Source organism: Myxine glutinosa, chromosome 1 (genome assembly GCF_964187855.1).
Source record: "Myxine glutinosa chromosome 1, kmMyxGlut1.1, whole genome shotgun sequence".
NCBI classification, from domain to species: Eukaryota; Metazoa; Chordata; class Myxini; order Myxiniformes; family Myxinidae; genus Myxine; species Myxine glutinosa.
Genome location: NC_136261.1, coordinates 343,187,794 through 343,213,386, shown reverse-complemented (window position 1 = coordinate 343,213,386; position 25,593 = coordinate 343,187,794). Strand labels below are relative to the sequence as shown.

The following is a 25,593-nucleotide window of genomic DNA, read 5'->3' as shown; positions in this document are numbered from 1 at the left end:
AATTAATGTGTCCTTGTTACACACCCAACCTGTTCACCAAGTTTGTCCAAATCCATCCATAACTTTTTGATATATCCTGCTCACAGACAGACAGACAGGGGTGAATACATAACCTCCATCCCCCTAAGGTGGTGGAGGTAAATACAAAATTGGACAACCACCCAACCTGGTGTATTTGTATTACGTGTATTTACAACTCTTATAAAACAATCAGATCAAGCCTGGTGTTGGCTTAGCGGTTAGGGAGCTGGCTTGGGATCCTAGGATCCTGGGTTCGTATCCCGGGTGATCACTGAATTAACGCCAGGGCGGTTGACTCGGCCTGTCATCCTTCTGAGGTCGGCAACTTGAGTACCAGTTCACTGGTAATTCTCTGTGTGTCGCAAGAGGCGACGAACAGGGTTGGTGGCAGGAAGGGCATCCGGCCGTAAAGCATTGCTTCAAAAAGGGGACCACGGTGCCCAAAAAAGGCCAACCCCCTCTCTGTGGGGAAAAATGGCCTCTAAAGGCAGTTCATAAAGCAATGAGATCAATTAAAGTGCTTAATTACACAAATTACATAAAATTGCTCTGAGCTAATTAAATAAAAAGCTGTAGGGATGGACCTTGCCGGTTTTAATGTCAATAGACAGGAGGAAAAGTCGGCATTTGTAACTCCTTGAGGCATTTCTTGTTAAAAGTTGGTAACAAGTGTTTTTAACATAATTTGGGTATGCTGAATCCGAATCCGGTTGTTACCAAGCTGGCAAATGCTTTATAGTGGCTCAAAATCGCAATTCAAAATGGCCGCCAAAATCGCACATATTTGATGTGTCAAATTTTGTTATTTCATGCTTTAGGTTAAAACTATGTTAGCAGAGTAGGTATTTGGTCTTTTGAAAACACTTTCAGCATGGATAATTCAAACTAAGTTGATACCAAGCAAATACAAGCTGCTGGCACCCCGCCAGAGGACAAAATCCAATCAAAATCCAATGATTGCGGTAAGATCATCAATCGAATCTGACGCATTGTCCAGTTCATTTTTCAGCTGCTCGTCATGCTCCTCAAGGTAGCTTGTAAGCTGTGGTAGAAGCACTTGCCAAAGTGCCTGCAATGTTAGTTTGTGAGCTCGCATTCCTCTAGAATATGACTTGCCTGCCATACAGTGTTCTGTGGTGGACGGTCCCATAATTCCACTCTCGGACCAGATATCTGCTAACCCCGACGACTGCATGTGCTGGCCAATAGCTTTGAGAAAGTTCAAGGAGATATGAAGACCACCAAGGCGAGGAATGAGAACTTCCTTGAACTCCGGTATCGCAGATTTCAACTCCAGTAATTTGCAATACAATGCTTGGTCTACCGTGAGTACTACATACTTTTGACCTAGCTTTGAGCTGATGTGCATGGAGCGTTTTATGACCATAGTAAGAGTGTCAAGCTCATGCGCCGGGGCTTGAATAATTGGTAAGTAGCCAATCGTTGTCATTTCTGGATCCGTCGTGCTGTAAAACTGATTGTGTTGCGTCCATCCCAACTGTGGATTTTCATTTTGCCGTTTCATGAAAAAAGACATATCTGTAGCTCGCGCCAGTTGCGCTGATGCGTTTTCATGTTCAACTTCGGTGTACCATTCTGGCTGGATTTCTGCAGTAAATGCTGGTGTACGTTGTGTTTCCCTGACATTGGCTTCTATTATGTTATTCATGGCATCTGGCACTGAAAGTGATTTATGCTTCGATGGTACAAGATCATGGAAGTTGAAGTCTGGAGCAGGACCTCGTTGCCACACAGCCATCTGAGTGGCACGGAACGTGTTCTTTCCATCCATCGATGAATCATTGATGTCAATGTTATCTGCGGAAAAATGTACAAATTTTCCCGGTGTCAAATTAGGGGGAATGACTGCACCATTTTCAGTATCCATGTTCTGGATGGTATGCTCTGCCAGAGCATTATCCACTTGTAGGATGGAATCGTAGCTGAGGACATGACCTGCACTATTAAACAGTTGCACCAGATGTTTGGACCTCGTTGCCTGGTGCAATGTACTTCCAAGTCCAATGTGCTTTGGGGTCCACTTTTTCCCATGGCTGACTGCAAATACGATATCTTGTGCAATGTTTAGGACGTTTGACCGAACTTTTGCCTCAAGTACTTCGTCGTCATTTTCATCAGTGTCACCATCAAGAGCTGACTGGCCTTCAAACAGAAGACGAAGGAACATATATAGGGAATCTGGTATACATGCAGCTGCATCATCTTCACTGACGTTGAATCCTTTGTGGCCTGGCTGTGACACGAGGTCTCCTCTAATCTTAAGGGCTACGTGGACTAATGAAAGGAAAATGTCATCTCCAGGTTGATGGACTGGCGTGAATAGTTCGTCGTTGTCTTGATCTTCCATCTGTGAAATGGGAATATGGCGATATTTTGTGGGAACGAGAAGCGTTTTGTTTCCCGAGGGTGCCCTATCTAGCATAAGGATGAACTCGTAGATCTCCGTCAAATGATGTTTTAGCTTTTCTGTGAAAGAAGCCCTGCGGCTGAGAAACGATGGTGGAATCTCAATGTTTGCATCCTTGGTCAGGCAGCAGTACCGATTGAAAACATCATGTACTTCCAATACATGTCCTTTCTGAGCTGAGACTTGCAGCTCTGAACATAGCCACGCCATGGCTAGATCAGTTCTGTGACTAATGCTTTGAATAGCTTGTGTGGACCTCGTAAAGTTCACAGAGCATTGAAGGTGGTATTTGCCTTCTGACGCAATCAGATCGTTGACACATGCAACTCGAATACGTAACACTTTATCAAACTGTGCCGCCTCGATTATCTGCGCACTCATTTTCTGTGTTGTTACAGATACAAGTCTATGCTTTATATGCACAGTTTGACAGAATAAGCATTTGTCCCAGTCAGTACCCAGGACAAATCCTCGCAATATATGTGTTGATCTGGAAGAGATGCATGTTTCTTTGCTGCTCGATGCTTGTTCTCCATCTGTGTCCATACTACATCCTGATGTTTTCTGATGCTGGTGCAACCGCTGAATTTTTCCCTCGTCAGTAAATTGTGCGTAGCAATGTCTATGCCACACAACTGACTCTGCATCTGTTGACTGAAGCACAACTTCGAGTCTATCAATAACATCTCTGTTGCTATCATCTCTGAGTTTACTTCGTACGGTTACAGCATCTCGGAGTGTCAGCAAACCCTGCTTCCCAGCCTGGTGCACATCCTTGTCGTCCTTCTGACAAATGATACAGAGACTCAGGGATGGTGATGAAGATCACCTCTTGAGACTAAGCACTGGGTCCATTTTTCTGAAAAGAGATAAGCCATGGTTAACACTCGTACCCAATAAGCATGTTCTCAAATATACAGGTTATAATACTATACTTATAATTAAGTCTTAAATAAGCCACTCCGAGTGCACACATTTAAACTGTAGCTTAGACAACAATATGTTAGCATGTATAATGTATATCTTACCTAATGCCATTGCGCTGATTAAGTATGTTAAACACCATAACTAAGTCCACGGATTGTCGTCCAGCATAAAATGATTCCAATAATCTGAAAGAGAACTTATGAAAAGCAATAACATGAATGAGGCAGTATAACTACCACTACTCCAGGTATCATCCAATATGTTTGCTGTTGTAGAAATAGTCAGTATTGTGATTAATGAGTTGTTTTAACTCTAAACCTTAAGTACTACATTCAGACACCAATAACATATCTGTGGCTAGTGGCAACATGCATTTTAAGGCCATGTTCCCTGCTAGAGCGGGGGTTAGCCTTGCGGTCCCCATGACAATCTTCTCCATTTTGCCCTATTTTCTGCATCTCTCCTTGTTAACCCCCTTGCCCGCATTTATTCTTCCACCATCTTTAGCCAAGTCTTTCTCGGTCTTCCCCGTCCTCTACTTCCTTCTACATTAACTTCCATCACTCTTCTCAACCAGTCACTTTCATCCTTCCTCAATACATGACCAAACCATCTCAACCTGTTCCTCTTCACAGCATCAATCACAGGCAATATTCCCATCATCTTTCGCAATTCAACATTTGTCTTCCTCTCTCTCAACGATACTCCGCACATCCATCGAACCATTCGCATTTCCACCCTTTCCAGCCTTCGTTGCTGCTCTACGTTCATTACCCATGTCTCGCTCCCATAAATCATAACACTTCTCACACATGCAGCATACACCTTTCCCTTCAGCTTCAGCGACACTCTCCTCCTCATCAGCACGCCACTCAGTTCCCGAAACTTCTTCCATGCACATCTCACTCGAGCAACCGTTGCCGAGTCTGATCCACCTTCTCCATTCAGCATGTCTCCGAGGTAGCAAAATGTTTTAAAGACCGAGTGGGAAAAGACCAAGTGGGAAACCAAATATATGCATTTTTAAAATTTTACTGTGGCCATCTTGGATTTTGTCCTCTGGCGGGGTGCCAGCAGCTTGTATTTGCTTGGTATCAACTTAGTTTGAATTATCAATGCTGAAAGTGTTTTCAAAAGACCAAATACCTACTCTGCTAACATAGTTTTAACCTAAAGCATGAAATAACAAAATTTGACAACTCAAATATGTGCGATTTTGGCGGCCATTTTGAATTGCGGTTTTGAGCCACTATAAAGCATTTGCCAGCTTGGTAACAACCGGATTCGGATTCAGCATACCCAAATTATGTTAAAAACACTTGTTACCAACTTTTAACAAGAAATGCCTCAAGCATTTTATATAAGGGCCTTTTGAGGTTTTACATCCTGTCTACAACGTCCCTACCTTGCCTGCCTACATTGTGGCATTACAATTCCTACATGACGTCTTTTCAATGATAACTTGTCCTGTCTCTTGCTATTATGGGCACAAATCTTTCCATGCTTTGAGTGTTACCTGAAGCTTCCTTTTTCATTTTTGCATACAAGTCAAGTTTTGCATCCATAATTTAGGACAGGTAATACACATTCTTTGAAGATTTTCCTTTTAAGATCCAACGGCAGTCCCATTTGAGAATAGAACTTTATTCCCCAAAAGCACTCCGGCTATCTTTACCTCTGCCACAGAAGGTGGATGGAGGTTATGTTTTCAACCCCACCTATTTGTTACCTCCACCACCGAAAGTGGATGGAGGGGGTTATGTTTTCAACCCTGTCTGTCTGTTTGTCTGTCTGTGAACAAGATATCTCAAAAAGTTGTGGACAGATTTGGATGAACTTTGGCAGAGAGGTATGTGACAAGAACGAAATGATTAGATCTTGGTGAAGATCCGGATTCGGATACGATAATTATTTAATTTTTGTAAGTGATTCTTCACCATTGGGAGATAGGACTAAAGCTGATCCATAGCACAATATCTCAAAAAGTTAAGGATGGATTTGGACAAAACTTGGTGGACCAGTTGGTTAGGTGACAAGAACAAGCCGATTAGACTTTGGTTTAGGTCCGAATCAAGATCTGGCCTATCAATGGGATACAGACCAAACTGTTCAGCCTGGCAGAGGTATGTGCTCTACTGAGTGCTGTTCTAGTTTGCTTGTCTGTCTGTGAACAGAATATCTCAGAAAGTTGTGTATGGATTTGGATGACATTTGATGGACAGATTGGGTGTGTGACAAGGACGAAATGGTTCAATTTTGGTGCAGATCCGGATCTGGATATGAGAATTTATTAAGTGATTCTTTGCCATTGGAGATCGTGTCAAAAACGATATATAACACAATATCTCAAAAAGTTATGGACGGATTCGGATGAAACTTGGTGGACATGTTGGACATGTGACAAGGAAGAATTCATTCGATTTTGGTGAAGATCAGAATACTACGTTTTAAAAAAAATTATAAGTGATTTTTCAACATTGGATGAAAACAATATACAGCATGATATTTCAAAAAGTTGTGTACAAATGAGGACAAAACTTGGTGGATGAGTTTGTTAGTGAACAAGAACAAGCCGGATACAAAACGTAAACTGTTCAGCCTGACGGAGGGAATGCGCTCTACCAAGTACCTTTCTAGTTGCTCTTCTGTTTTTGTTTTCAAACAACTGCTTCTCAATAACGATATTGATTGACAAATATATATATATAATGGTTTCCTTCTTATAATCTGATGCAATTAATTTCTACCGACTGAGGAAGATTGCATTTGTTAAACATCACTTTTGTTTTCTTTTCATAAATTCATTCATGCATTTTCTGAACTTGTGACTGTGTGTGTGTGTGTGTGTGTGTGTGTGTGTGTGTGTGTGTGTGTGTTTGAGTGTGTGTGTGTGTATATATGTATATATACACACACACACACACACACACACACACACACACACACACACACACACACACACACACACACACACACACACACACACACACACGTCAAAAGTTTTAGAACACCTCAATTTTTCCAGTTTTTATTGAAATTTAAGCAATTCAAGTCCAGTGAATAACCTGAAATGGCACAAAGGTACGCAGTAAACTGCTAGAGGTTTAAAAAAAAAGTTTAGGTTAGCAAAAACGGGAAAATAATGTAAATTGCACAGTTATATTGTAAAAAAGGCCTTCTTCAGGGAACAAGTAATGGGTTAACAACTTACAGCTGTTCTGCAGCAATCTAAGTAAATTAAGCCTTGAAAGTTGATGCAAACAATTCCTACAGGTGTCCCAACCTCTGCTGATTACTTGATTACAAACCCACTGTCTGTATAAAAGCAATATTGGAACAGACTGTCATTACACCCTCTGAAGCATTCATTACCTGGACAATATTGCACTGCAGGAAGTAGTATATTGCTATCATAATGGCGAGAAAAAGGCAATTAACAAAGGAAGACAGACTGACCATTATACCCCTTAAAAGTGTAGGTCTTTCCTTTCGAGAAATTGCAAAGAAAGCCAAGGTGTCAGTGAGTACAGTTTCCTACACCATCAAAAGGCACTTTGAAACTGGAGGAAACTCTGACAGGAAGAGGTCTGGCAGACCCAAAGCCATAACAGAATCAGAAGACAAGTTTCTGAGAGTCAACAGCTTGCGTGATAGGCGGCTCACAGGACAACAGCTTCAAGCACAGCTTAACACTGGTCGAAGTGAGCAAGTCTCAGTTTCAACTGTGAAGAGAAGACTTCGAGCTGCAGGTTTGACAGGTCGAGTGGCAGTAAGAAAGCCATTGCTAAGATGGCGAAATAAGAAAAAGAGGCTTGCCTGGGCCATGAAGCACCGCCAGTGGACTACTGAAGACTGGAAGGTTTTATGGACCGATGAATCAAAATTTGAAATCTTTGGTTCATCACGCAGGGTTTTTGTACGCCGTCGAGTAGGCGAAAGGATGGTTCCTCAGTGTGTGACACCAACTGTCAAACATGGAGGAGGAAGAGTGATGGTCTGGGGCTCTTTTGCTGGATCCAGAGTCGCCGACTTGCACAGAGTGACTGGCACCCTGAACCAAAAGGGATACCACAGCATTTTGCAGCACCATGCAATACCCTCTGGTACATGCCTAGTTGGTCAGGGGTTCGTCCTACAGCAAGATAATGACCCAAAACACACCTCCAGGCCATAACAAAACTACCTTAGAGGAAAAGAACAAGACGGTAGGCTTCAAATCATGGAATGGCCAGCACAGTCTCCAGACTTAAACCCCATCGAGCTGGTTTGTGATGAACTGGACAGAAGGGTGAAAGCAAAGCAACCTACAAGTGCAATACATTTGTGGGAGCTTCTGCAAAAGTATTGGGAAGAACTTCCTGAACAATATTTGATTTCCATTGTGGAAAGAATGCCACGAGTGTGTTCGGCGGTTATATCTGCAAAAGGTGGCTACTTTGCTGAGTAAAAATTTTAAATTAAATTTTGTTAAATAAAACGATTCTATGATTTCTTTTTTTATCTCCAATTGTTTATTTGTTCTATGCTTAATTTCAGAGTACATTGAGACATTAAACTGCATAAATTTCAATAAAAACTGGAAAAATTGAGGTGTTCTAAAACTTTTGACCAGTAGTGTTTATATACAAAACAGTATATCATACACACACCTGTTGCTTGTGCCCATGCAGATAGAGGTGGGCAAGACGGTATAAGCTCTTGTAATGCTGGGGAAATCGGCTGAGGCAGAGGCGCAGTGCTCCTACACAGTATTCCAAGAGCAATTTGCGACATTCAGCATGGTCAGTGGGGAGAGGCGGAGGCCCATGTGGTGCTGGAGTTGCCAGAACTGCAGGATGTATGGTTCCATCAGCTCCTGCTTCAAGCATTGCTTCCTTCTGCAGGAAAAAGATAGAGGTACAGTCACGTGAAAAAGTAAGTACACCCCATGTAAAGTTTTGACTTTTTCAACATATTTCAACATACAGCTATTTGATTTTCATTTCAACAATATTGATAGATAATGGTGATATAATATAACAAATATCATGAAACATTTACATTTTGTAGTCCATTGTATAATTTAAATAAACATAAATGCAAATTTCGCATGTGGAAAAAGTAAGTACACCCTTGGCTCTAATCGGTGGTATTGCCCCCTTTGGCAGAAACAACCTCAAGTAGGCATTTCTTATAACTGTCTACCAGTCTCTGACATCGACTGGGAGAAATTTTTGCCCACTCCTCCATGCAGAATTCTTTCAGCTGTGCGATGTTTGAGGGGTTTCTTGCATGCACAGCTCGTTTCAAATCCCCCCACAACATCTCGATGGGATTTAGATCCGGGCTTTGACTTGGCCATTCCAGAACCCTCCATTTCTTTCTTCTCAGCCATTCCTTGGTGGATTTACTGGTATGTTTAGGATCATTTAGCTCTTTCACGAGCCTTGATTCAGTATACAAAAAAAAAAAAAAAAAAAAAAAAAATTGTCATGTTGCAAGGTCCTCCTTCGGTTGAGCTTCAACTTTCCGACAGATGGCCTCACATTATCCTCAAGCACCCTCTGGTACAATGAAGAATTCATAGTGGATTCTATGATGGTGAGCTGCCCAGGCCCTGATGCAGCAAAGCTGCCCCAAACCATAATATTTCCACCACCATGCTTTACAGTTGGTATCAGGTTCTTGTGGTCAAAGGCTGTCTTTGGTTTTTGCCAAACATGTCTTCTGGTACTGTGGCCAAATAGCTCTACCTTTGACTCATCTGGCCAGAGCACATTGTTCCAGAAGTGCTGTTCTTTGCCTAGGTGTTCATTGGCAAACTTTAGTCTTGCCCTGATGTTCTTTCTGGACAGCAAAGGTTTCCTCCTGGCACACCTCTCATGTCGATCAAATTTGTGCAGCCTCTTTCTAATGGTAGATTCGTGCAATTTGACATCAACAGTGGCAAGAGCTTCCTGTAGGTCCCGTGATGACATTCTGGGGTTCTTAGAGACTTCTTTCAGCATCTTGCCGTCTGCTCTTGTGCTGAACTTGCTGGGGCGGCCTGGCCTGAACAAGTTGGCAGTTGTTTGGAATATTCTCCACTTGTAGATGATCTTCCAGACAGTTGAATGATCGATTTCAAATTGTTTGGAGATCTTTTTCAATACCTTCCCAGACTCGTAGGCATCTATAACCTTCTTTCTGAAGGCCTCAGAGAGCTCTTTTGATCTAGGCATGGTGACGCCGCACACTTCAACAACAAAGAGCAAACCAAAGTAAATGTCTGAGGTTTAAATAAGACAGGTTCCTCCAAGATCCGCTCTAACGATGTTCTAATCATTTGTACCTGAGCTGGTGCACCTGATTCTAATTTTAGGTATTTGAAGTCGTGATAAATGTAGGGGTGTACTTACTGTTTCCACATGCAAAATTTGCATTTATGTTTATTTAAATTGCACAATGGATTACAAAATGTAAATGTTTCATGATATTTGTTATTTTATATCACCTTTATCGATCAATATTGTTGAAATGAAGATCAAATAGCTGTATGTTGAAATATGTTGAAAAAGTCAAAACCTTGCATGGGGTGTACTTACTTTTTCATGTGACTGTAAATGAAGTGATTGAGATCATTCTTTATTGCCATTCTATGTAATAATTCAGCACAATGAACAAATCATCACCTTCACACTTAAAGACCATGATTAGTGAATTCCTATTTTCGCATTAAATAACTAATTGCAGCTCAACATTGGGGAATGCAACAGTTAAGCAACACAACCGACTTCAGTCAATCAAGGCCATTCAAACTCAACTGCTCCTGGGCTCTATCTTTTGCACATTAGAAGGTGGATAAGTTTTTGGTAACCACCAACTCTGATTCTGTAACTGGATCAGATGGCATCAGCTCACGTGTCCTAAAAAACCTGCTCTGTGTGCTCTGCATTTTTCACCCTGTCATTTGCCTGAAATAATCTTCCATCTGCTTGGAAATCAGCCAACATCACTGCATTACATAAAATATGAAAAAGAGTATGTAGTTTGTTACATGTGATGCTGAGGAGGCAGTGTATGTAATTTATAGACATGGTAGGCAGAATAATTTTGTATGTGCAAACACCTCTTGTTTGTGGGCGGGGCCAGGTGAGGACCTCTTGTCACGAAAAGCGTGCGATATGTCATCATGATCTGTCTGGCCAGTTTGTGCCAGCAGCAGCAGTGTAATGTGCTGTAGGGCTGAGAAGAAAAAAATTGTAAAGTTGTATTTTTATTGGGCTGTCCCGTGGGCAAGACAGCCCATAGGAGGACTCCAGCCAGGGGGAAAAGGAGGACAAGCAGGCTGTTCATGGAGGAAATTGTGAGGCAGAACATTATTGTGTTTTTCTTTGAAGTTTTGGATTGACACAAGCTTGTATCACCCTGTTGTTGGAGAGGGGAAGAAGTGACATCAGATATAGAGGAGAGACAGGAGAGCTCCACGTGCATGGAGTGCAAAGAAGCTCTTTTAGGAGGAAGAAGGGCTGACCATGAGGCCTCATCTGGAAAGGACAAAGAGGCCCACGGGGGCTGGTTGAGTGGCTGATCGTCTCTAGTGCTTCTCGTAGCTGGTTCACTTCATCATGCTCTGTTCTGGTTTACTTCATCTATGGACGGACTTCGTCATTGTTTCTCATCGTCTCGCACCTGGTTTCCAAAGCGTGAGTCCTGCATCCACCCTGCACATCATAGACAAAGGGAAGTCCCCACCTGCATTCTCGACTTCTATAAGTGTGATATGTGGCGCCTAGAATGGGTTCATTTTCACACTTCATTTCTCATCATTGTACATAAGTTTGTGTGCCCATTCCCCTATTTGTGTCTTTTGATTCACTAGGTTCATACCGTTTTGATAGTATTTCGTCTACCCTCTTTCCTGTACTTTTGTTTACCAACAAACCCATTAAAAGGTAAGAAAACGTGCTTCAGCCATCTGCTTTCCGTGCGTTTGCCGTCAATTTCAGCTCATTTGAATGATCCTTGGGGAAGGGTAACCGTAAGTAAGAAAAATAACCGAACGCAGTGCAGTAAGAGACCGTTTGGCTAACTACCTGGACAAAAGGTCCCGGCACTGAGGCAGAATGTGTCAACGGGCACTCAGACATGACAATAATATACTCAGCACAGCAACCAATTGTTTGATAACAATATTGTATTTTTAAATAGAGAACATTTTATTGATTTATTTTCTTTACAGAAGCGGGGCTCATGGAAGAAAGAGCAATGTACATCTGACAATGGGACAAAATCAAGAGAATTAACAAAGAATAAAAGGAAAGAAAATATATGAGGAAACAAACTAGCAAGTAAGATGGTTGGGTTAGGAAAGTTTAATGGGATTAAGAATGACCATGGGACATAATTTGGGATGACAACATATGGTGGTGCACTACTTCATCGATTCCCTGCAATAAATATTGTGAAGTACAGAACAATGACATTAAAAAAACTCACCTTTGTTTCTGTAGCACAAGTAGGATTTGTGTGGTCAACTCCAACACCTCTCGTATCTCCTTCACCAACTCTACCTTCCATCTCTAAGAATAAAATACAATCGCATCACTATATGCTGCCCATGCTCATCACCCCTGCTCCAATTCTTCCTTCACCATAACCCAAAATTCACATTAAAAATTCACCTTTACATTTCACCTCCACCATTTCACCTCCACCCCTTATGCCAAACCCATATCTCTCCCTAAAACTGATAAACATCCCACCACCTCCCCCAAATTGAGCAGGGGAAGCAGCAGTGAGCAAGGTAAGCAACACAGCAGGCCGAGCAGCAATCTCACGGCAGCAATGTTTGTCGGTGTCCACAGAAGAAAAGACAACGTAGAGCATAAGCTGCAGCCATTTCCGGTGAGCAGGAGAAGCTGGGGGAGGTCAAAGGGTAAGGCTGGAGATTGTGATGATATAATGAACTTCAGCGATATGAGGACCAGAAGAGTAAACATGATAATGACACAAGAAAATGAATGATATGCCAAAGAGACTGGGGGTGAGAGGGACGTTGGCAGTTGGGAAGGGTGGGGATGGGTTGGGGGTGAAGAAATGGTATATGACAAAAACAAGGATCAGGGAAGGGTGCTCTCAGGAAATGACATTGAGAAATGGAGAAAGGTATTGGGGAATGGGGTGCCAAGGATAAGAGGATCCAGGAATGGCATGTCAAGAAAAGAGTTGAGGAATGACATGTTGGGAAAACAGAAGAGATCATGGAATAATACAAGGATAAAACAGGAGCCAGAGTTGCATGGTGTGATGAAAAGGCCAGGAAGAAATGCTTGGTCTGCTAGGTGAAAGGAAAGAGGATCAGAAAAAGGAAATTTTTTTTTACAGAGGACAATGTGATTTGAGAACAAAGATATGAGGTACAAATTATGATTGCGTGGTAGGATAGTATCAAAAGTGAAAATGGTACTTAAGAAAGACTGAATGGAGTGAGGTAACAACAGGCCAGGAAAAGGAGAAGCCGCAAGCAAAGCAGGAGGTGTCGATAGCAGATCGGAGTAATGAAGGGGAAGGTGTGATGTACCAGGGATAATGGAGCCTTCTCTGTCTGCTTGGGCAGGGAGGGGCGGGGGTCTGGAGTAATCGTGGTCACAGGGAACGCCGGGAAAGGGTGACAGGGTTCCCACACCTGGCCGAGCGAGCGAGGGGGGGCCGGGAACAGGGTGCGAGCCCCGGGAAGGGGCGGCGGGGGGCAGGAGGCAACGTGAGGGCTCCTCATCGGTCAAGCTGGTACGTTCCCTGACAGATGGGTTGGGAAACAAAAAGAAAAAATATCCATGAATGACTGATTTTTTTTTGTGCAGGTTAACTTTGAAAAATACCTCATTTTATTCCTCCTGAAAAATACCTCCTCAGGAATATTCTTCATTATTTTATTCACAAACAATTTTTAAAATATGATAAATAAATTACCCACAAACGACAAAAAGGAGCTACATTTAAACGAGATTTTTTTTGTTGATTTGCTTTGCTATTCGGCTGTGTAAAATGTTAATCAAATATTATACACTTTCTGTTTTTGAAGGTTATCTCGGATGGATGACCTTCATGCCAGAATATTTTGTTGCTCTTTAATGGCCACTATTATCCCACATTGTGGGGTCGGCCGGGGGAGGCTTGGCCCAAGTCTTTCACGAACCTGCCTGGCCAGGCCTGACGTTCGCCTAGTTAGGGCAGGAATTTGGAATTTGGCCATGAGGCTGGTGATACTCGCCTACTCTTTGTGAAGGACACAATGAGATATTTTAACATCCACCAACCCATGCTGGTAGACGGGACTCCTGGTTTAACGTCCATCCGAGGGACAACACACACATTGATGAATCACCCTGCCTATGAAACACCAAACTTTGTAGCTGGGTCGGGATTCAAACCCAGGCTAGACAGCTTAGAGGCGAGTGTGCGTACCTCTAGGCCATGCTGTCAGCCCCTTCATACCAGAATATAATGAGTGACATCCCGTGATGTGTTATTTCATCGAAAGAAAATTCTTATTTTGATAATGACATGATGAAGAAAAGTACAGCTAAAAGGATGACAGAATTCTGAAGCAGTTGGGAATAGAAGGATGACAAACACAGCAAGAAAACAATGGATGGGGTGGAGTCAAAAGTTTATTCCTTTTAATAGAGTGTAGTAAGTTTGGAATACTACTGAATTCCTATTTAATGGTTTGTGGGCGATAACTGAAGAAAGCATAACAGGAAAACTGATGCGAGCTGACTGGCTGGGTCCGCTAGCTAAACCCACCTAACATTAAATTGTTGGTGTACCTCGGGAGGAGTCATGTGAAAGTCACAAAAGTTCCTTAAATTCAATATTCCCATTCAAAACAAAAGTTGAAAGTTCCGTACGTACATAATACAACATGCGAAACCAAGTCAGAAGTTTAAAATCAACTCCAGGATACTACGACATGGAAACAAACAAGTCCGCAAGAATTGTGAATATATGCCGGAAGCCTCGGCAGGAAGAAGCGTCATGAGACATCAAGTCAAATATATCAAGTCAAAGATATCAAGTCAAGATATCCAAAAAAATAAAAGCCTCGGGCTAACACATATAGTGTGGAAGAATACATGCTCTGCAGTAGAATTAGCACAAGCCTGCAGAAAATATGCTGTACAAATGCAAACACGATTCGAGTTCAGGGTAGGAGAAAATCCATGAAGAGAAGAGTCCACGAAGTATAACAAATGCATTTCCATGCAAATAGCAAGTTTTCCCACAAGAATTGTGCTACAAATAGGAGCTGCATTAGTGAAGGAAATCAAAAACCAAGATTTTTCCCAAAATACGAGTTCGAAAGCATAAAATTGTGCTTATTAATAAATAAATAACAGTCATAATCTTCTACAATACAAGAGAGCCGTGGTGTGTCGTGTGTGTGTCGCCATTTTTCTCAGAGATGGCCAAACTGATCTTTGTCAAACTTTCAGAGGTTCATCAGTATGTCGCAGAGTGTTTTAGGCAAAAACAATAGTGAAATTTTGGAAAAAAACATCATTATTTTTAAAGTCGCTCCATAGTGTCTAAGTCTTTGTAATTATGTAAAAGGTAATATGAAATGATTCCCAACCAGGTTCCTTAGTAAGTGTAGTGAAGTGTTTTCGGTCCCCACAAAAAAAAATTAGATTTCTTCAAAATGCCAACTGGATTAGAACCACCGTGCAATGCCAGGTAACCTTCTACACTTAACAAAAGTGTAGAAAACAAAACGAAAATGAAGCATGGCCTTGTCCCCTCAAAGAGTTTCAAAATGTCAAATTTAACGCAAGGGGAAAAGCTTCGTTTCATTTTCTTGGGCTTCGAAATTTCGAACTTTTAAGCACAGCCTGGTGTTGGCTTAGCGGTTAGGGTGCCGGCTTGGGATCCTAGGATCCTGGGTTCGAATCCCGGTCCCCCCTCATTCATTCCCGGTCCCGGTCCCCCCTCATTCATTCAGTCCCCTCATTCATCCCGGTCCCCCCTCATTCATTCATAAGCACAAAACGTGGAATACAAACGAAATGGCAATGAAAAGTGTCATCACCTTGGCGAGCAAACTAATTGACCCGAGGTGTTCTCAAACAGGCTGGGCTGAACGCGGATTTGAGATAAGCATCATCACGAGTCCCCACGTGGTGTGTAGTACGTTAGGGCCACGGATTGTATGAGCGTACTGTATGTCCACAGTGAGCGAGCGGGTTGGGAGGTAGTGATAATGTAAAACAAGCATGCCGACAAACAGCGTGTGGCGAGGTATTACTGTACTAGAGTCATGATCACCGATGACAAATGAATGAATGAATGAATGAATGATCGTTTTGAGGCCATTTTCCCCGCTAGAGCGGGGGTTAGCCTTGCGGGCCCCATGACAATCATGGTTCCCTGTTTGAGGCAATGTTTTTATGGCTGGATGCCCTTCCTGACGCCAACCCAACCCGATGACAGAAGCACCTAAAAGTTACAATTACGATTTATGTCGTTTGACAGAGTGAAAACATGCTGATCATAGAGCGTTACTTGTGTGATTACACGTAATTAAAACATAAATAGTTTTATAATACAGAACCATAAATTTCCATCAACAACGAAAAAATATTGAAAATACATGCTACATGCTTTTAAGTATCTCATCTCTTCTCCAAGCAAGGATTGAGGTAAATAAGCAAGCAAACGACGAAGTAATTCTACACAAAGTACTGTGCAAACTTTTGGGTTATTTTCACTTTTGTGGTACTATTATTTCCCCATTAAACATTTGTGGGAAGTTTGAAATGTGCAATATAGGAAGAAAATAATTCAAATTTCTGGGAAAGCCAATTTAATATCACAGTTACCTCTAATTATATAAAATAAATTAGGAAATTGAAGAACTTTTTTATGCGATATCATGTGCTAGTAATATCCACTTACCACAAATAAAATATGCAGGCAACAGTTTGTGGATTTTTGTACACTAAAAAAAAATATATATACTGAACAAATCAACACAAGTTTCATTCACACAAATCACAGGAAAACACAACAAAAGTTGCAAATTGGTGAATTTGGGAAATTAGTTTTCAACAGCTGTGACAAAACAGCCGGGCCTAGCCCCTTGCTTGAAAATCTATTAGTGTGTTCAGAATGGCGCCAAGGAAGCAACTTTCAACAGAACAGCGTGTGAAGATCCAAACTCTGCAAGAAGGGAACACGATGAAGAAAATATAGCAGAAAAGCTGAAGATTTCCATGATGTGACGTGCACTTTGTAATGCCGGAAATAAACTGGCTCAGTCCAAGAAAAGAGGTCAGGAAGACCCAGAAAAACCTCCCCAAGGCAAGCCAAGTACTTGAAGTTGCTCAGCATATGTGATAGAACAAAATCAAGTCGGCAGATGATAAATGAAATGAGAGCAGGTCTGAACATTACAATTTCGTCCAGCACTGTTGCAGGAGGCTGATTGCAGCAGATCTCCATGGCGGAGTTACAGTAAAGAAACAACTGCTGAGACCACAGAATAAGGTGAAAAGACTGAAATTTGTGAGGCAACACCAAATTGGGTGACTGTACAATGGAATCGGGTACTCTGGTCTTATGAATCGAAGTTTGAACTTTTTGGATGTAAGAGATGCCAGTTTGTACCCTGGATAAGGTTATGACATGTAATGTCTGCAGGCTACTGTTAAACACGGAGAAGTTTCTGCGATTGAGTGGGGTTTTATCTCTGCTTCTGGTGTAGGAAAACTTCTTAAAATCAATGGGACCCGAGCAAAAGACGAAAAGCAGATACTGCAGCACCCTGCAGTTCCTAGTGGAAATTGTTTAAGCACAAGAGGATTCATTTTCTTCCAGGATAATGATCCAAAAAACAATTCCAACATAGGACCACAATATTTGGAAGCACAAGGTTACACTTGGTGTGCTCCAAGTATTAGAATTTCCATCCCCAGATTCTGGACATGAGTCCCATCGAGGCCATATGGGATTTCAGCAACCCAAATAACCTTACAAAACATGTAGAATGTACTCGAGTTATATTTGGCAAAATATTCCTGTAAGAGTGCTTCAGTTGTAAACAGAAAGCATGGGTAAAAAATTTGTCACTCAAGAAGGCAAAGGGTGGACACAAAGTATTAACTGATACTATAAAATGATACTTTTCTTGTTATTTACTAAAGCAGTTTGTTTCATACACATTTATAAAGGCTGTTAATTTAAAATCATAAACACATGACAGTTATAAATTATAATTTGATGAATTTACCCTAAAGTATGTGCAGCGCTGGAATAACCCAAACTTTTGCACAGTACTGTAAATAATGCACAGGCAAACAATCAAATATTAGTTCAATGTCTAACAACTGCAAATGGGGGAAAAAAAACAATTGTAAATTCGGAACTTTTAAGAGTTCAAGTAAATAAACCTCTGGATCACAATAAAAAAGACATACACAACATGACCAAATGTATGTGGACACCCGAACATTAAACATCTCATTCCAAAATCATGGGCATTAATATGGAGTTTGTCCCCCCCCTCCCCCCCACCCCACCCCCTTTGCTGCTAAAACAGCATCCACTCTTCTGGGAAGGCTTTCCACTAGCTGTTAGAACATTGCTACGGGGATTTACTTCCATTCAGCCACAAGAGCATTAGCGAGGTCAGGCACTGATGTTGGGCGATTAGGCCTGGCTCGCAGTCGGTGATCCAATTCATCCCAAAGGTGTTCAATGGGGTTGAGGTCAGGGCTCTGTGCAGGCCAGTCAAGTTCTTCCACTCCGATCTTGACAAACCATTTCTGTATGGACCTCGCTTGGTGCACGGGGGCATTGTCATGCTGAAACAGGAAAGGGCCTTCCCAAAACTGTTGCCACAAAGTTGGAAGCACACAATCGTCTAGATTCTAGAATGTCATTGTATGCTGTAGGGTTAAGATTTCCCTTCACTGGAACTAAGGGACCGAGCCTGAACCATGAAAAACAGACCATTATTCCTCCTCCACCAAACTTTACAGTTGGCACTATGCATTTGGGCAGGTAGCGATATCCTGGCATCCGCCAAACCCAGATTCGTCCGTCGGGCGGCCAGATGGTGAAGCGTGATTCATCACTCCAGAGAACACGTTTCCACTGCTCCAAGGTCCAATGGCGGCGAGCTTTACACCACTCCAGCCGATGCTTGGCATTGCGCATGGTGATTATAGGCTAGTTTGCGGCTGCTCGGCCGTGGAAACCCATTTCATGAAGCTCCCGATGAACAGTTGTTGTGCTGACGTTGCTTCCAGAGGCAGTTTGGAACTCGGTAGTGAGTGTTGCAACCGAGGACAGATGATTTTTACACGCTACAGCACTCGGCGGTCCCATTCTGTGAGCTTGTGTGGCCTACCACTTTGCGGCTGAGCTGCTGTTGCTCCTGGACGTTTCCATTTCACAATAACAGCACTTACAGTTGACCGGGGTAGCTCTAGCAGGGCAGAAATTTGACGAACTGACTTGTTGGAAAGGTGGCACCTTATGAAGGTGCCACGTTGAAAGTCACGAAGCTCTTAAATACGGCCCATTCTATTGCCAATGTTTGTCTATGGAGATTGCATGGTTGTGTGCTTGATTATCTATACCTGTCAGCAATGGGTGTGACTGAAACAGCCGAATCTCCAAATTAGTAGGGGTGTCCGCATACTTTTGGTCATGTAATGTATATTATGTTTGGGTTAAAATAAATCACTGAATTGACCACAATCTCAAGGTACTGCACATTTGGGATGAGGAATTACAGAAAGTTATTTTGATCGACTCTCAGATTCTAGTTGTCTAAAATCAAACTACCAAAAAAACATTACAAACACGTAAAAATGTTGCATCAATAGAACGCACTTGTCTGAACTCTTATTCTCTTCTCCTCGGGCAAAAGGCCCATGTGTTGCCTCCCACATGTAGGAAAACAGCAGCTTGTAGTCCAGATATTCGACTTCATCGACGGGCATTTTCTCATCCATTTTCTCCGATTCATCTTTCTCTGGCTCTTCCTCATCTTCCTCAGACCTCTCAAGGAGTTTCAAGATGGAAGCGTGCAGACGGTAATATACCTATAGAAAGGGGAAAAAGGATAATTACACTGGTCATTCAAGGTTTTATTTATGAAACATGTATATAACACCTGCAGGATTTTCCAGACTTGTAAAAGTATATGTCTTCACAGGATCATGATTGGAAGCCGGTATCCAGCATTCACAGAGATGGCAAGATATCCTCGAGGTATGCACACTTGCCTCTGAGCTGTCTAGCCTGGGTTTTAATCTCGGCCCACCTATAAACTGCCATGTAGGTGGTTCACAGGCAGTGTGAGGCCTCAATGAGTGCGCCGTCCCTTGGATGAAAGTAAAACTGAGTGACCTATCTGCCAACATTAAGTGGTGGATGTTAAAGATCCCATGGTGTCATTCACGAAGGATAGACAAACTATCACCGGCATACTGAATAAATGCCAAATTCCTGTTCTAACCTACAGGGAGTAATTCTACCACCAGTAAGTGATGCTAGAAGACGAAGATGTTTCACAAATCAAATGCATCAATAATGTATACACATGCCATATCATGATTCGTATCATATTATCAATCGTTTTTACAAATCACAGAAATGCCCATTGATAAAAGGAGGAAATCTGTAGAAAGGTGGAAATTTATCATGCCTGATCCCATGTAGTAAAACTATAAGGCGGAGGCGGATCCAGGAATTTTAAGACGAGGGGGGGGGGGGGGTGCATGAGACGCTGGGGGATGGGGGGGCTAAGGGAGGTCTGGGGGTGGCCTTGATTACCATGGAAATCACTTGGACAGCAAATAGCCGGATGCTGTTCGTATTCCCCTGGCATGTTGGGAAAAGAAAGTAGTGGAGGTAGTGGTGAGATGTGTTGTTGTGCTAGTTTCAGGAACGTTGACACAGAAAGCATGAAATTGAAGATGGTTGGCAGAGAAAAAAAATTTCCCCCAGGAAATTTTTAAAACTGATCGTCAGAAACGGCATTTCATGCGTTCTAGGAAGTTTCTGCAGTTCCTTGTGTTCTTCCCTGGTCCAACAGTTCAACAGATTCGCGATGACTAATGGTCAGATATAGGAACTGGTGAAACGACTTGTTCAGCTGTTCCTTCTGCTATAAATTGATGAATTTTGTAGGTGTGTGTGTGTGTGTGTGTGTGAGTGTGAGTGTGAGTGTGTGAGTGTGAGTGTGTGTGTGTGTGTGTGTGTGTGTGTGTGTGTGAGTGTGAGTGTGAGTGTGTGAGTGTGAGTGTGTGTGTGTGTGTGTGTGTGTGTGTGTGTGTGTGTGTGTGTAGTTCTACTGGAGCTTTCTGATATGGAATTTCTGATTTGTGTAGTTCTCGCGAAATGATTGTTATGATCTCCTCAGTTAATTAGGCTAAGTAACTACAAAGAATCCAGAAGAATTCCCATGTTTCTAAACGCACGCCATGTTATAGTGTATAGAGCAACTTAATAGGTGCTGGGCAAAGCCCGGCACCGCCATGCGCCGAGGTTGTGAAGCTCAAGGCAGGGGGTTCTCCCCACAAAAGAGATCAGATAGGACAGCGGAATGTGAATTATTTTATTAATCGTAAATTATGCTATTTTGGAAGAGATGGCGCTTGTGTTTCTGAATTAAAATGTCACACAGATCATGTGGGGATATGGTGACGTCATGGTGCATGTTCATGAGGGCCAGAGATGCCATCCGACTTTCTCCCATGGAATGTCTTCGGTCGGTCTTCAGACGACGCAGGCAAGAAAATGAGCGTTCGGCCTCACAGGAGCCTACAGGGAGGGTGCATCCAATATGGAGTAGCACTTTGATGGATGGAAATTTGTCTCCATCTCCTGCGCAGAAACAATCCATGAATGTGCTTGGAAGCGTGTCGTTGGGCTTCCTTCTTCAAAACATCTGCCAGTCTCTAAGCTCATTTATCAGTCCTGCTGGATGTTCCATGTCGTTTTTCCAACGCAATAGCTTCTGATGTAGGGCTGGAATGTCGCAGGTATCGGCGATTATTGCAGATGGCATCAGCAGAAACAGATCGCTACCTTCCCGATTTTCAGCACAGAATCGGGTGTCCATTTCCTGGCTGAGGTGGTCGAGAAATGGAATGCACATGTTTCTGAGGTAGAAGAGCAAGGGAGTATTGGCGGCAGTGTTTGGACGATGGATTTGTCGTTTTACAACTCTCGGCATTGTAACGTCACCTCCTACAGATTCTATCATGGCCTTAGCGTGATCGAACCAAAGATAATTCAGTTTCAGCATTTGACCGAAGTTGAGTGAGCGCGTCCTTCTTGTCGTCAATCATAGAGTATGCCGATAGCACATCCATGCCGTTGCGTTGAAGAGGGGGGGGGGGGGTGCACACCCCCTGCAACCTCCTCCCCGATCGAAGAGGGGGTGCACACCCCCTGCACTCCCCCCCCCCCCCCCCGGATCCGACACTGTAAGGTGTACTATTATCACTTACTGCAACATTGCAAAGAACATTTGATTTACTCTCACAAAGTTTGATTTATTCCGAGAGAATCCAGTTCGACAGATAGAGACAGTAGAAAAATCTCCACTGCCACTGGGCAATGTCTAACAGCTGTAAAGGTAACTTTTCTCTCCTCCAAAGTTTATTCTTTTCCTGTACTTTCAGTCCCTTGATGTATGTCCCTCTATCAGTTCTACCTTGCTCTTCTATGAGACTCACTCCTGGAAGAAAAAAAAAATATTCAATAACTGGGTAGAGAGAGGTAGATCAGAAAAATAAATTATTATTGTAACAAATTGGCACCATTACCTGATAAATTTCCTACAATCTCCACAAGATGAGTAGTATCCAATTTGAAAAAAATCACAAACTCGAACTTAAAGGCTTCAACAATTTTTTTTAACCATTACTTACTCAATCTTAAGCAGAGTGTATAAGACTCACTTCCAGGGCCTCCATTGCCAGGTCAGGTGGATTGTGGTAGTGAACTTTCTTGGGATATTTTGCAGACACTTCATGTAGGTGAAAAGCAGCCTGAATTACAAGAACGGGGGACATTTCAAAGTGTATGAATGACAGCAAAAAAATTGTCACAAAGCTAAAAAGAGTAAAAGCAAGCAAGCAAATACAGGACGGCTTTACCTGTTTGTAGTGTTCAAGGTAAACCTCTGGCTGCTTTCTTCTTTTCTCAGCAATTTTTCCCAGCATGTAATGGGCAAGCCACTCCTCTCCTTCTCCAGATCCAGAGCCCTCATATCCCCGTGCAGCCAAAAAACACTCCTCAGCTCTAGTCAACATCCGTTCCCAATACTCAGTCATCTGCCAATAAAGAAAAGGAACAGATTGCTCATTTGTACCAATTTAATTTCTCAACAGCTTTGTACTTACAGCCCCTTACACCAGACCTAGTGTACATACAGTGGCCTCCATAGGTATTGGAATAGTGAAGCCAAATTTGTTATTATTGCTATATACTCAAAAAATTTGGATTTGAGATCAAAAGATGAATATGAGCTAAGAGTACAGGAGGTCAGCTTTTATTTCTCGGTATTTATATGAATATATGTTTACGTGATAAGCGAGATAAGGGACGAGATAAGCAAATAATGCCTCAATAACGTCAGGTGTCCTTTTCAGTTTAGTTTTAAACAGCAGTAACGCCCGTTTAAAAAGGTAATCATACTTGTTTGTGGTTTATAATTGTGAGCTTTACGTTTATGCTAGTTAGTGTTGTTATTATCCTGCACTCGAAAGCGAAAAGCGTGATTAAGCGATTGGTTGCGTACATACGTACGTGTCTGCATTTTAAAAATTCATTTTATTGGAAAACGTTAGCCCGATTGACATGAAATTGTCACCAAAATATGCCTCTACTTGTGTAGATATTTTAGTGACAATTATGACATCATAGGTCATGTGGTGCGGACGTCATCTACTATAAAATTAATTTAATCATTTTCTCGGCAACCGTTGGTGCAATTGACACAAAATTTTCACCGTAGTATGCATGTAAAAACATTTTATTCATAATTATGATGTCATATATCACATGGTAAGGGCACCACGTTGGAAAAAAAAACAAAAAAAATTGGACCTCAATATCTCCGAAACCTCTCCATTGAAAAAAATTGAAATGTGGATCATTGTAAAGAACTGCGCAGGGGGAATAATTGTTGGTAACAATGACGTCATTGGTGCCGTCATTATGATGTCATATGCGAGGAGTACATTGCTTAGTTTGAAATTTCAAGCAGTTTGAAATTTCTTGAGCGTGATCGACACAACCATTATATTGGAGAATGTAAATTGATGATGTCATGGGTCGTGTGGTCTGGCAGCCATATTAGATCAAAGGAAAAAAAACCCCTTAAAAAACAGAAGAGTTGTCTGACCCAAGTCGACTGCACGGGGTAAGTATTCTATGAATACCATCCAGTTATTTTTGTTATTAGAAGCGGCATTGGAAAAATGCCACAATAAGCTATCTCAAGACAGATATACAGTTATACACCTTAACATGGATTTTGCCAAATGCAGAAAAGCCCCTTGTGGATGGGGGCATATGAATTTTCTACAACCCCCACCATGTGACCCTCAATTCTCCTGTCAAGTTTGGTTGAGATTAGATGAGTAACAATCAAATATATTGGGGTCTGACAGACACCACATTGCGTATTTTAGTATGATAAAATATATTTATGGTTGGATTGGCTAACAAATTTTATGGTTAAAGAAGACAACTTTGTCGAACTGCGCCCAAGGACGTCCAGGCGCATTGTTAAAGTAGGCCGCCCAGTTGCAGTATACTAAAGTTGATCCGCACATAGACTCAAACACTCACTTACTGTTCCACAAATCAATTGCAAGACCTTCTCCCCTTTGTGGCAAGACAAATAATTCGAGCAAAAAAGCAAGCCAAATCTCCATACAAATTATAATTGATCTTAGGTCTAACACCAAACCCATGCAGATGGAGGCCCACATTACTTGCGTCACTATGGCTGAAGATGCACCAGGCATGCGCCGCTGTCGGCTGGCAAGAGAGTGCAAGGCATAACTTGTTGCTCCTGCTTCAATCCACAGGGGCAGACTATTAGGTTGCAGCTGAAGGGCACGGTGGAAACAGGCAAGTACTGCAAGGGCAGGTCGCCATATTGGTCCATCATTCTTTAGTTCATTGGAATTCAGCTTGTCTTGTATGCGGCTGGCTCTGGCCAAAGCCATGCCCGCCCATGAGTCAAAACTAAATGAAAAAGGAACGAAAAAGAAAAGCACAGACACCATATTGAAAGCATGGAACATGGTGAAAATCAAAGTATGCACAGCAGCATGGGTCTGAAAGCGTTCAGCATGCTCACGGCAATGGCCTGAGCGTGTACTGCAAGCTTTCAGTAGGCCCCTAAAAGTGCACAGTGCACTCAATGCAGGGGCTGAGGGTACAGTGCATTGCAGTTCCTGAAAGAAGTACTCATGATATGGGCCTGAAAGAGCACATAATGCTCGCAACACAAGCCTAAAGTGGACAACACAAATCCAAAGCAAAAAACAGATTCACAGCAGAAACCTGAAAAACTGTTTTGTTGAGCTGTGACACAAAATAGAAAATCCCTGCAATCAATGACCATTTTATAATTGCATTGATATTTCATTCAAAAGAAGTGAAAGACTCAAAATTGTGCCCTTTCATCAATTACAAATAATTGGCTGAGACAATGAACTCTGAAAAGCAAGAGCCAATAATTGTGCCACAGGATTGTAAACAAGGAATGTAATAATGACATTTGAAAATGCATGAAGAGTACAAGAAACAAAACTGGCAGATGTTACCGCAAAGGTGACACACAAATATCCAGCAGGTAGTAACGGATGGCCTTTGTTTGTTCTTTGTTCTTGAAATGATAGTCAGCAAGAAGATAATAGAGTTCACTTAGAATTCCATCCACAGCTGGTGTAACAGGTGGCAAAACTGGTGGCTAGGAAGAGAAAAATTGGTGGAAGGAGTTTGGATGATATCAGGGTACCACCACAATGCAACGTGTAATGATACTCAGGCAAGTCCCTCATTTCAATGTCAACCGACATTGTCGCAATGCATTTCCCACGAGGAAATGAAGAACAGTCAGATTACATTTGAAAATTGTAAGAGTGAGAGAAATTAAAACAAGTACACACACATTCAAAGTACACCGCCCCCATGCCAAATAAATAAATATCCTCCAACAC

The 25,593-nt window shown here is 42.1% G+C and overlaps 1 protein-coding gene across 2 annotated transcripts in view; it reads right to left on the bottom strand.

The window, feature by feature from the left end:
• The window catches only part of LOC137412890 (calcineurin-binding protein cabin-1), a 180,766-nt gene that overhangs the window by 56,153 nt on the left and 99,020 nt on the right, over positions 1–25,593 (bottom strand). For both annotated transcript variants that reach the window (XM_068098225.2, XM_068098230.2), the window contains 8 exons: positions 25,198–25,343; positions 24,358–24,613; positions 22,513–22,689; positions 22,315–22,404; positions 19,235–19,446; positions 12,918–13,132; positions 11,834–11,916; positions 8,026–8,253 (listed from right to left, as the gene is read on the bottom strand). In XM_068098225.2, coding sequence (XP_067954326.2) covers positions 8,026–8,253; positions 11,834–11,916; positions 12,918–13,132; positions 19,235–19,446; positions 22,315–22,404; positions 22,513–22,689; positions 24,358–24,613; positions 25,198–25,343 — 1,407 coding nt within the window. The remainder of the gene's footprint in view (positions 1–8,025; positions 8,254–11,833; positions 11,917–12,917; positions 13,133–19,234; positions 19,447–22,314; positions 22,405–22,512; positions 22,690–24,357; positions 24,614–25,197; positions 25,344–25,593) is intronic.